Below are 12,619 nucleotides of genomic sequence, written 5' to 3'. Positions count from 1 at the left end.
TAAAACCTGGAAGTCTGGGTCTAAGCTCTAAGAATGGCAAGGAGTACTGACCCAGCCATCGGACCTCACTCAACAAATAACCCATCTCTTCATTTCTTTGATGACAATGCTTGGTTGGCAAATAGATCTTACGGTCTCGTGAATTTTAGATTTTTCATTTCATTTTTCCTCTTATTCAAGCAGCCTGGAAGCACAAGTTAAATTTTGGCGTGGTCCCTTGCCAGTAAAATTCAAAACTACTATTTAGGGTATACGCAAGAAGGGAAAAGACCATGAATATTTGTAGAATGCTAATATAACCTCAGATGGTACGTAATATGCCAAATTGTTTCATCGGATGAGCAATTGATTTCCTTCCTCAAATCAGATTTTTTCATTGCCTTCATCAGTAGCCCCTTAAGATTTCTTGGACACAATGCTTTTCAGGGTACTGAAGTAGTAGTTTTGAAATTGTGTAGTGTAAGCCTCAGCTGCTTCTCAAGTCCAACTTATAATTTTATCCAAATTTTCAAAAGATATTGGTCTTGAAATAGGCCACTCACAAAGAAATTCAATATTTATACAAAAAATACAGTCTACAGTTCGCGTATACGGTTGAATAACTATTTTATGTACCTCTGCCACTGCAGAGTCCAATGGAGCAAGAAGTGGTTTCCTGATATCTGATTCCTACAACCCCGAGACTTTGAATTTTAATAGCATATCATACCATAACCCCTAGTTTGCAGATTCCAAAAAAAGTTGTTTATAAGCTTGCACAGGCAGCAGATAACCTTTGCTTTTCTTCACCTTCAGTCCTCCTAAGAATTTGCAAACGGCAGGATTGCTCTATTATCCTGTTATAAGTTGACTGCCGCTGCCATGGGATGAGAGAAAATTCATCACCATACTCTTCCATCCCTTCTAGTACAAATTGCCAAACCATAGCTCCAGCTCCAGCTCCACCTTCCTTCGCTGACTCATATATCTTATCATACATTGTCTTAAAAAAGAGATCTCGGTGGCTCGCTTCATAGTCTTTACATAGTGACGACAATCCAAACTCTGTGAAAACTACCGGCTTCTTCAGGACTTTCTCTCCATCCTCAATATGAGATTTCACCCATTTAGAAAAGTATATAAGTTTGCCTTCAAGTTCCTTATCTGGAACCCTGCATCAATACCATAGAACTTGATTTCAGCAACAAAATAAATATTTAACCTTAAGTGGACAGAACAAGGCATAAAATAGAAACTAAAGTTATTATCCTCCTTTGACTAAAACTTTCAAACCATGATAAAAATCTCACAAAATACACACCAGCTATCAGGATAAGCATGGACTGATGCAAAGTCAATAGCTTCGACAGCTGAATTGTGCATAAAATCAACACCAAGTGCTTGCGCCCAATCTCCTGGGTTAACTTCAAATTTTTCTGGAGTTGTTGGCCCATAGAAACCTTCATGCCCAACAGTTAGAAGGTGATTACCATCAATTGACTTCAAAAACTGTGCCATTTCTGTAATCCACGCCTGCAGTTGAGGACAAAAATCCCCAGATGATGACATAAAAAAGAAATGATTTTATATCTTCCAATATTTAGAATTTGAATATTATAAACCGAATAATCTGGTAATGCATAAATATTTCAAATTGAATCAATCATTGAGACACTGAATGACTTTCTATTCATTGTGGGATATGCTCAATGCAAGCTAGATGAATTCAATTAAATAGACCTTTCCAAATCTGAAGATTCAAAAATCTATTGAGGTATACCTGGAGAGTCTGTCCAGACACGTCTGAAAGACAACGAGGTTCATTCATAAGCTCCCATGCAAAGATAGCAGGTTCGTCTCGGTACTGAATTCCACTGAGACTGTTTTTTCTAGTCAAAATTCTCTGTGACAACATTGAAGGCTAGATTGAATATGGTGTACAGAGTTTTTTACCAAATATTGTGTTTATTAAAATAGCTAGATTTCTCTTCAGAAAGATGATAGATAAATTTCATCAAAGAAAAGTTGCAGAAACAGCCTGTCACTTCAATGTCAAAAAATAAGGACACCCCACCAAGATGTCAAGAGTGTACTTGAAAGAAGAAAATAATCAATGATGCTACACAAGCAGAATTCTCTACTATGTGCTTAAAATATGAACAAGTTATTAAGTCCACAAGTTATTGAGTCCAGATTATTGGTTCAAGGAAAAGGAGTCTGGAAACATAAAGTTTAAACTTCAAAACTGTAGAATTTACCTTTAATAGCAATCACTAGAAGAGCCAATATAAAATATGAAAATAACATTGCCACCCTTCAAGGATAGCCAAAATAAACCATAAATCAAATATAGCTATTGGAAAGATGGTCTTCAAATCCAAAGCTTTAAGAAATTCTGTGCAGCCACACTACAAAGAGCAATTCTGAAAAAAGGAATGTAAGTAATCATCATAAAGCCAAACTGGACTTCTACAACTATAATCTATAATAGAAATAGAAAGGATGTATCTCATTAAGTCTAGTTCACTATGATCAATTTTTATTTATTAGCATAACAGGATTCACAGGAGACTGACAACACCATGATGTAGGGAAGAGAGATTTGGTCAATTGATAAATTCTCTGCCAGACTAGTTCATATGCTAGAGATGTTGAACAAGGTGAACAACTGACGGTGGGGGGGTTGGAAGGGGGTAGGGATAGTAGTTATATTAAAACAATTTTCTTAACCTTATTCAATTCGGCGCAAACTTAGAGAAATTTGAAACTTTAAACAGACATGAACAGGAAAGCACAAAAATATCATACACCATGAGCACCAGAATTTGTGGACACTCAAGACAGGGAAAAATATGAAGTTAATTCTTATGAATAGAAACACTGATTAAGGTAATATTTACAGAGGCCACTTGCTAGTTTTCTCACTGTAGATAACACTCACTGTTAGTTGGCTCACTGTCAGTTGAGCTAACTATTCAGAACTTAGAAGTAATAAGGCTCACTGTCAATACAAAAAGGCTCGCTGCTTGAATAAAAATAAAGAAATGGAATCCACCATTGAAATCACTGTCACCAACAATCAGCAAAACAAGAATGATATTACAGTCTGGTACTGATTACACAAATTGGCATACTCATCGATACATAGATCTTTCCTCTTCAGATTCACATTCACTTTGCCCATTACTCGCATTCTAGCATCAAATAGAATCATCACTTCCTTATACCATGTCATGCGCCCACAAATATCTAAGTCGGCCGACTACAATTTGAAATAGGTCACAACAAAACATTCTTTTGGTAGTAAGGAATGAAATGTGGACCACACAGAACCTGCTTGCTCATAGCAACATGCTACACATTCACCATAATATTTGGAACCAAGAAATAAGATCTATACATTACAACACAAACACTTGATCTGAAGCATGACCATGTTCCAAAAAGGACCGGACCCAAAGGAATGAACCATATTATGTGGCAAGATCAATAGGACCAGGACGAACACAGCTAAAGATAGATCTTCATAGCGCATCAACCGAGGCATGCTACACTGGATCACCAAAACATCAAATCCACATCCAAACATGTGATATGTTGACCTCAATGACAACAACAATGATAGCATCAGCATCACATTCTAACAATCTCCTCCTTTGTCATTGATGACGACATTCATCTATAACAAAGGAAACAACTGAATATCAAATAATGTCATCATTAATATCTTTGTTCTTCTCCCCTTTGGCAATAATGACAAAAGGGCCAAAACTCCCCCTAACAAACTTACTCTGCTCCCTCTAAAAGGAAGCCACCAAGAATTGATCCAAAAAATAATAAGTATATAATACTCTGTACTAATGCACACACCGGTGCACTTACTGAGCACTAGGAAGGGGCAGAACCCACAATTTATGTCTGAGACACTCAAAAGTATCCTGGTGCAATGGTTTCGGAAAGTTATTTACAATCTGCTCCTTTGTAGATACATATTCAAGTCTAGCCTCATTGTCCGAAACCTTCTCTTTCAAGAAATGATATCTGATAGATGTGTTTGTTCTAGAATGTTGTAACAGAATCTCAGAAATATTTATATCAGTGGAATATCACACATAATTGAGATCGGTTCATCAAATGATATTCCAATATCCTTCAGGATTTGTTTCATCCACAGTACTTAACTGCAGCATGAAGATGCTGTAATGATGCAAAATCTTGCTTTTTACTCAACCATGCAACCAACCAGGAGCTAAGAAAATAAGCTCCACCACAATTACTTCACCGTTTATCAATGCATCCCACCCAACCAGCATCAATATAAGTTACCAATTTGAAATATGAGCCTTTTGGATACCATAATCCAAAAAATTTTGAACGCTTCAAATATATAAAGATTCTATTTACTGCCACAACATGTGATGCAGTCTCTTAATTCTTCCTCCAAAGCATATTCAAACCAATAAGTGATGAATCAGTTCATCACACTTGCTAAGTCAGTCAGTGACCAACACAAATAATAATATCACACTTAGAAGAACATGTCTTCACTTGTGGAGCAAACCATCAAAAGAAATCTGAACTAGAACACTAGATAGACATTAGAACCATGCCCACCATACTGCACAACTTGAAATGCCAATGTGGAGCATTCTATGAACCTGTCCTAACTATTCCTTGTAGCCAAGCTAACTGTCAGAAAACAACAAACACGGATTCTTCCACTGAACTTCTATAGACCTAAAAATATGATAGTGCAACCTTCATCGATCATACATTAACGCACCAAAACTGCAAACCACCAAAGTCTTATGTGAAAGAATGCAAAGAAGTCTCCCATAGGAACTTCAAATGCTATTTCCTACATATTTCAGCTTTGCGTACTTCCATCTTATAAATACGTTATCACTATCAACCATCATGTGAGCACTTCAAATACTCTATCTTGCATATCAAACTTCAAATACTCTTTTCCTGCAAACCAGACTTCAGGTACTCTTTCCCACATACCTCAACATCTCATAACACAAATCTCCATACTAAACACAACTCTCATACATCTTTGCATCAAGTTGAGATTGATGCACACATGTTGACATTAGTGACAACACTGAACTCAAAATGCTAATAGGCATTGAAGTTGTCCTCTAAGTCAAAAAGGACATTCAAGAGCTTTTGAACAAATAATGCACCAATTTAGAAAAGGGATATTTTATTTATGACAAGGAGATGTTGGCCATCATGCATTCTTTTGAGAAGTTCACAAAATATTTAGTTTGTGAAAAAAAAAATTGTGAAGACAAATCACAATTGTTTGAAGTTCTTCTTGGATCAAAAAAATTTGAATAATTGCCAACAAAAATGGGTAAGCAAGTTGCAAGTTTATGCTTTTCAAATAGAGTATAAGAAGGCAATAGGAATGTGGTAGCTGATGCACTTTCTAGTTGGCCTGCTCTGTGCTTGTTATTTATTTCTGCTGGCCAGAGGGTTTCCATTATTGTTGAGCATGCTAAGAATAAACTGGTTTTTGACATAATTGATGAGATTGTGAAAGATGAAAAGTACGTTGCAAAGGAGAGGCTAATCCTCTACAAAAGCACAATTATTTTCATGCCTGAGTCTAAGATCAAGGAAAAGATTCTAAAAGTTGTTCATGACACACCAACAATAGGACAACAAAAGTATTATAAGACAAAAGCATATCCATGAGAGGTTTTCATGGGAAGGATTGAAGGAGAATGTCCATAGGCATAGCCCATAAGGCATGATCTGCAAACATAACAAGAGGGAACAAATTTTCCAACAAGCCTGCTTTAACCACTAACAATTCCTACGGAAAAATGGGAAAGCTTGTACATAGACCTCATCATAGGTTTACTCAAGGTGCTTGGAAGAGTGGTACAGAAGAATATGGATTATGGTACAAACAGGAAGGTGATTTTGAGCTTAAAGTTTATGCTGATGCTGATTGGACAGGAAATGTTGATGACATAAAAGACTATACCTATGTTGTGGATAATAGGTTGACAAAATATGCACATTTCATTGTTATTGCTTCAAATCTCAAGGCAACTCAAGTAGCAAGTATATTCTTCAAGGAGATTTTCGGATTACATGGCTTGCCCAAGAACATTGTCATTGACAGAGAGTAGATTTCTCAATTCTTGTCAGCAAGAATTATTTTTCATTACAGGCACAAAGTTCACACCTAATACTAGCTACCATCGCCAAACTAATGGACAAACAAAGATAGTGAATGTGTATCAAGCGGTACTTAAGGAATTATGTTTCAAACTAGCAGACTACATGGATCAAATGTTTGCACATTGGTGAATATTACTAGAATACCTCACACAACATCCATTGGGATGATGCCTTTTGGGGCTCTATATGGTTGCAACACTATCTTTTACTGATCTACTGCTTTCAGACAACGGGGCACCAATTGCAGGTGACTTAATGGGTTACAATCAAGAGACATTGAGGGCACTAAATAATAATTTGTTGTAATCACAGAACCAACTGAAGACTTATGCAGATTGGAAGAGAATAGAGAAATCCTTTACAGAGAGAGATTTGGTTTCTCTAAGATTGCAGCGATCTGAGTTAAATTATACTAAAAAAGGTGGAAGTGAAAAGCTCAAATCCCAATACTATGGATCATGCAGAATTGTAAAGTGGATAAGAAAAAAGTCATATTAGCTAGACCTCCCACAAAATAGCAGGATTCATAGTGTTTCCCATGTGTCTTATTTGAAGAAAATCATGGGTGATGCATTAAGCCCTTAGAGTTGTTGCCCCACTTAGACAATGACAGTAAGTTGATTTTGATTCTAGAAGAAGTGATGGATACCCACATCAACAAAGGAACGAGAGAATCATAGAGTATATAATTAAATGGGGAAACCTGCTAGTCAAAGATGCCACATGGAAAGGGTCTGATGTTCTCAAGCATCCTAATTTGGATTGCTTGAAGACAAATAATTTTCACGAGGAAAGACTTTCTCTGTCCTCCTTTGGACATCAAGCATTGAGGCTTCCACCTAACCCATGCTAGAGAGTTGTCAAAGGTTGAGAAAGGAACTTGCTTGTTGATGCATGCCAGAGTTTTTTCAGAGATCCAGGATCAAACCTGATACTAAATGCATGTCAGAGTGTTGGGAAAGATCAAGGTTTCTAGATATTGCCTGACCCCTTCCAAAGTGGAAGTATAGCATGAACTCAATAGTACAACAAGGATTGAGTGTCAAAGCTATCACCTGACATGCCGAATGGACAGGTGAGAGAAACTTTGAACCTCTGACAAGAAAGTTTGTAAGGCCCATATTGTCGACCAATGACGTGGTGTGTATTGTTCAAATTTGATCCTTGGCACCATTTTGAGGTAGAGGCTAAGTAGTTTGATCTTTTGGGTGGGCAGCATATAAAACGAGGAAAACATTTCATTTGATGGTTACCCATGTTATGCTATTATTCTTCCTAAGCATATGTTCAAGCTATCTTCTGTAACAAAACCCCATAGGAAATTATGATCAATGGGTGAAACCCATTGGTTTCTAGAATCAAAGAATGAAAACCTTTAGCTATTTGAGAGCATTCTCAGTCAAGGAGTGCACTGCAGCTTCGAGAATTGGCAAGAAAGTTTAGTGACTCACTGTGTGCATTGCTGACTAATTTTTAAGTTAATGGTTGTCATTACAACCCCTTACTATAGAGGTCAGATCATAGACAATATAAGTTATTGGTGGAATTAAATCATTTATGCAAGTTTATTTGTGAAAAGGTTAAGAAATAAATCTTGTTTTCAGTTGATGCGATTTTCAAAATTAAAATTAGGGGTGTACATTTCACTGGTATTAGAGCTGACGAACTTGCCAACCTGTTGGAAAGCTAACCCTTGTTGCAAATATGACAGTTACACAATATTTTTTTAGCATCTATCAATGTTAAGTTCATCACCCCATCCAATTGTGACAAGAAAGTTCAGAAATTTAGTATTCATCTCCCAATGAATCGAAGGAGAATCCTTTTTAGTGCAGGAAATAGACTCGAACACTTGCATCTATGAAAAGATGAATTACTTTGAGTACAGTGGAGAGTCATAGATTAGTTTGATACTGTGCAGGTGAATATTGTTGGGGTTCTGGTTGTGAATCATTTGTTTAATCTTGAGCCATGAGACACCCAAATGAAGAACTAAGAGTTGCAAACACTTTTGCATTAATGAACTAACAAGAATTACAGCTACTAAAGTCTTGTACAATGATGACATGATGAATGAATCATTTCAGCTGATTGTAGAGAGTTTCCAATTACAGCTAATATCAGAACTTGTGTGGTTATGCTTGATCTTGACTATGATGAACTAATAATGTAAATGTTCAACAATTTCTTTGTTGTCGTTAAAACAAGCATTGTAACAGCAATACAAAAAATTATGTCTTTGATAGTCAACAAAAGTGATGGTGTACCTCATTCACTCTAATTAATTTTATTCTATGCTACCAAGCCCTTGCAATTTACCCTGTGTTTGCATATTTGTATAGTTCAAGTACTAGTCCAATTCGAGTTTGCCTCCAAATACACCCAAGGTACCGCCTGGACAAACCCAAGATGGCCCCCACATATCTGTGATCAATAGAGCCACAAAGAAAGATCTTTTCATTACAGAAAATATATTTTTAATCAATAACATCCTCCAGTGCCTACATTCGTCCTTGAGGGTTTTTAATGTTTCCCACTCATTTGGAAAACATAAAACACTAAGAACAATATGTTTTTCCTCCAAGCTGCCATTATTGGGTTTTGAATGACACTTCATATTTTTTCAAAGTTGAGAGCTATGATGAGGTACGACCCACACCAATAGGTTGTCCATCGTTGCAAAAGGAAGATTTAGCCATCAAAGCTGAGTAGAACTTCCATTTTTTCAAGTTCTCAATAAAAAAATTAAATATTTTCCAATTTTTCTTAAAAAAATTAGTTTGTTTCATTTTTTGTACACATTATTATGATCCATTTTGAGAAACCGTTTATAGTACCCATTTTGATTACCTATTTTTATGATGAAATTTTATTACTCATTTTTATGACCTACTATTGGTACTTAAAATGGGTCATCGAAATGGGTACTCAAAATAAAAAAATAAAAACATTATTATGCATAATAAGGGATTATAATGCGGATATTATTTATTACTAAAAGTGTTGTTAATTCAAAATGTTTTTTTTTTAAATTTAGGTTCAAATAGAATGACTGAAAATTCTAGTTCAGTTGCCCAACCCGTAGTGAGTTCTTTTAAATTTGATGCATCATTATCTCTTTGGTGACATTTTTGAGTGAAAGCTCACTTCTATGCTATGGCTTTCACTCCTAAGGAGAGTACCACCATATAGAGAGGAGGGGGTTGTTACTAGCTACAAGTTTGTATTTAAAAGGATATTTTCAAATGAAGATATCCATGTATTTTCTTGATCAGTATGGTCACTTCATGTCTTCAAAAATTCAGTTGTTTTATTTTTCAACACAATTATAGGAAAAAAAAAATTATGACTAGTGGTATCTACGTGATTCTTGCAATTAAATTCTCTCACAAGTATGTTTATTTTTTATTTTTTATTTTCCTTGTTTACATTCAATGTTATTACACTATATGTTATATTTTATAATACTAAAATTTTATAACTTGCAATTTGATTTTGTAAAATTAAATAATAAATGTTGTATGAAAACTCAAGAGGTTGCAAGTTCTTCAGCTGAGTGAAATTCAACGAAATAATCCTTCATTCACTTGGTTAGGTGCAATTATTTGTGTGGAGAAAAAGCTTGACAAAGAATTTGGGTCTAACCCATGAATGTTCTGATTGTTGAAAGTTTAACTTCAGTCGAGTTAATACTGAGCATCTCAATATATTATGCTTTGTCATATGTGTGTGTGTGTGTGTGTGTGTGTGTGTGTAACTTAGACAAATGTGATTCAGATTGGGCATGTGTATATGTTGTTACTGATTCATATCGGGTTCTATCATTCTTGATATTACGACTGCCACCGATACACATCGGATTACTTTCAGATTTATCTGTCATCACCGATCAGGGATCAGGCTTCATTTGTATTACCATCAATAAACATTGAGATCATTATCAAACATGTTATCAGGTATGATTAACCTTTGAATGGTTATGGTTAACAAACATTTGTTTATGACCACGTAGAGTCATGCTCCTATGGGGACATAACTCTTCACATTTATATATATAATTACTCCCATCAGTGGACAAGGCAATATGAAAGACATAACATACTTTGTAGTCCCAGAATTAACAAAGCAACATTGCAGATTACAAACTACATTCCTGTTAGCATTCAGCATTCCAGTCACAGCATATCAGAAGCATTCTAAAGGTATCTACCTGTTGCATTCAAGTAATCCAAAGTAAAGTCTGATATAATCTGTTATCATTTCTATCAAAGATCTATAAATTAACATGGTATCAGAGCCATTTTGATAAGAAATTTTATTCAGAACTTATAAATATAAAATTTCAGACTTTACCATTTTTTTAAACATATTTTTTAAATCAAAATGGTTAACCACGTAAGGTTAGAGGATAGATTGGAGGGGGCATCAAATTTCTCTTCACGGAAAATTCGTGTTATGATAATTCTAAGAGAAGTGGAATTAGAAGAATATGTAGAAACGAATAAAATTATTCCAGAAAATGATCCAGACAAAACAACGTGGAAAAGGCACAACAATAAAGCCATGAAAATAATTATAGACTCTGTTAAGGAACATATTCTCCTGTCTATTTCTAGCCTTTCTATAGCATTTGAAATGTTCTCCACTATCAGGAACACCTTTGAAATCAATAATACTAGCAAGTTGCTGACATTAAAGCAGGATTTATCATGCATAAAAAATGAACAGTGGGGAAACTGTCACTTCCTATTTTCTAAGAATCTCTAAACTAAAAGATCAACTTGCTACAATTGGAAGTCAAGTTGATGATAAAAAACTTAACATGATTGCCCTAAGGGGACTCCTCTATCTTAGGAAACTTTTATTCAAGGACCAAGCTCTCGACTTGACCTTCCAAAATTTGAATTACTCAAGAGGAATTAAGATTAGTCTCAAGGGGGATAAGCCTAAATCAAGAGGGAGACATTCATGCACTTCAAATAAGTTCCAACAAGAAAGGAAAATTCAATCGAAATAGGAGAGAATCCAACAAGCCTTATAAGAAAAGAGATTGGTCAAAAGTGAGATGTTTTAAATGCGACAAAATTGGTCACTCTCATAATGTCTGCCTTGAACGTAAAAGAATTCAAGCTGCTCTAGCATAAATAGAAGAAGAAAAGGAGGAAGTAGAAGAAAAGCATGCATTTTATCTAGCACTCTCCAGTGAGTTAAACTCAAACAAAAACACTTGGATTATAGATAGTGGAGCATCTCGACATATAACAGGTTTTAGAGACAAATTCGAAAACTTCTTAGAATGCAACTCAAAAGAGGTAACTATTGGGGATAACTCCACACATCCAATTAAAGGTATTGAGTCTTGTTCCTTTCATCTAAATTCTGGCATTACTCTTCAACTTAACAATGTTTTAGATGTACTTGGAATTAAAAGAAATCTAGTCTCTATATCTAGCCTTTCTAATCAAGGATACAGAATTGCTTTTCAAGAAGACAAAGTTCTATCTTGGCCTAAAAAATGCTAACATCAAGAAAGCCATCATTATTGGTGTTAGAGACGGGAGTTTATATAAACTCTGTAATTTTGCACTAAGTCATGAAATCTCAAAGTCTACAAAAATATGGCATAGGAGACTAGGTCACCTACATTTCCAAGCATTATCATCTATAGGGAAAATTGTCAAAGGGTTACCTAATCTAAAATCAAATCACTTAGGTGTCTACAAAGGTTGTGCCTAGGTAAAAATGTCAAGAAAACTTTTCCCAAAAGTGTTCATAAATCTAAAACAATACTTGAACTCATTCACTCTGACCTATGTGGTCCTATGTCTATACCCTCTCTAAATGGGTGCCTCTATTATGTAATCTTTATTGATGATTATTCTAAGAGAACTTGGATCTATTTCCTAAAACAAAAGGAATCTATGAAGTACTCTCAAAAATCAAAGAATTCAAAGCCCTAGTAGAAAATCAGTCAAGAAAGAAAATCAAAACTTTAAGATCAGATAATGGAGGAGAGTACATCTCTGAAATTTTTAAAGATTTTTGCAATACTGTTGGGATTAAGAGGGAGTTTTTTGTACCTTATAATCCTCGACAAAATGGAGTTGCAGAACATAAGAATAGATCAATTGTCGAATCAACCAAAGCTGTGATGCATGATCAAAACCTTCATACTTTGTTCTGGGCTTAAGCATCTAACATTGTTGTTTACATTCAAAATCGATGTCCACGCTCAGTCTTGGAAAATACCACTCTAGAAAAAGTATTTACAAGCATCAAACTAGATCTAAGTCACCTAAGGATATTTGGGTGTCCAGTCTATGTGCACATTCCTAAAGAAAAGAGAACAAAGCTAGAACCATCTGGGAAGAAAGGAATTCTCATTGGGTATAGTGAAAACTCCAAAGGTTATAGGGTCTATATTCTAGGTCAAAGAACA

General features: G+C 35.3%; 1 protein-coding gene across 1 annotated transcript in view; it reads right to left on the bottom strand.

Annotated features, from left to right (window-relative positions):
• Positions 1 to 349: 349 nt before the first annotated feature.
• LOC149552540 (mannan endo-1,4-beta-mannosidase 2-like) overlaps positions 350 to 12,619 on the bottom strand; it is a 77,396-nt gene continuing 65,126 nt past the window's right edge. The window contains exons 4-6 of the mRNA XM_089788118.1: positions 1,760 to 1,882; positions 1,301 to 1,512; positions 350 to 1,151 (exon numbers count right to left, since the gene is read on the bottom strand). Coding sequence (XP_089644244.1) covers positions 746 to 1,151; positions 1,301 to 1,512; positions 1,760 to 1,882 — 741 coding nt within the window. The 3' untranslated portion in view covers positions 350 to 745. The remainder of the gene's footprint in view (positions 1,152 to 1,300; positions 1,513 to 1,759; positions 1,883 to 12,619) is intronic.

Source organism: Cupressus sempervirens, chromosome 6 (assembly GCF_028749045.1).
Source record: "Cupressus sempervirens isolate cs-2001-9-10 chromosome 6, ASM2874904v1, whole genome shotgun sequence".
In the NCBI taxonomy this organism is placed as follows: domain Eukaryota; kingdom Viridiplantae; phylum Streptophyta; class Pinopsida; order Cupressales; family Cupressaceae; genus Cupressus; species Cupressus sempervirens.
Note: the sequence above shows the minus strand (reverse complement) of the source record. Positions and strands in the feature narration are given on the sequence as shown.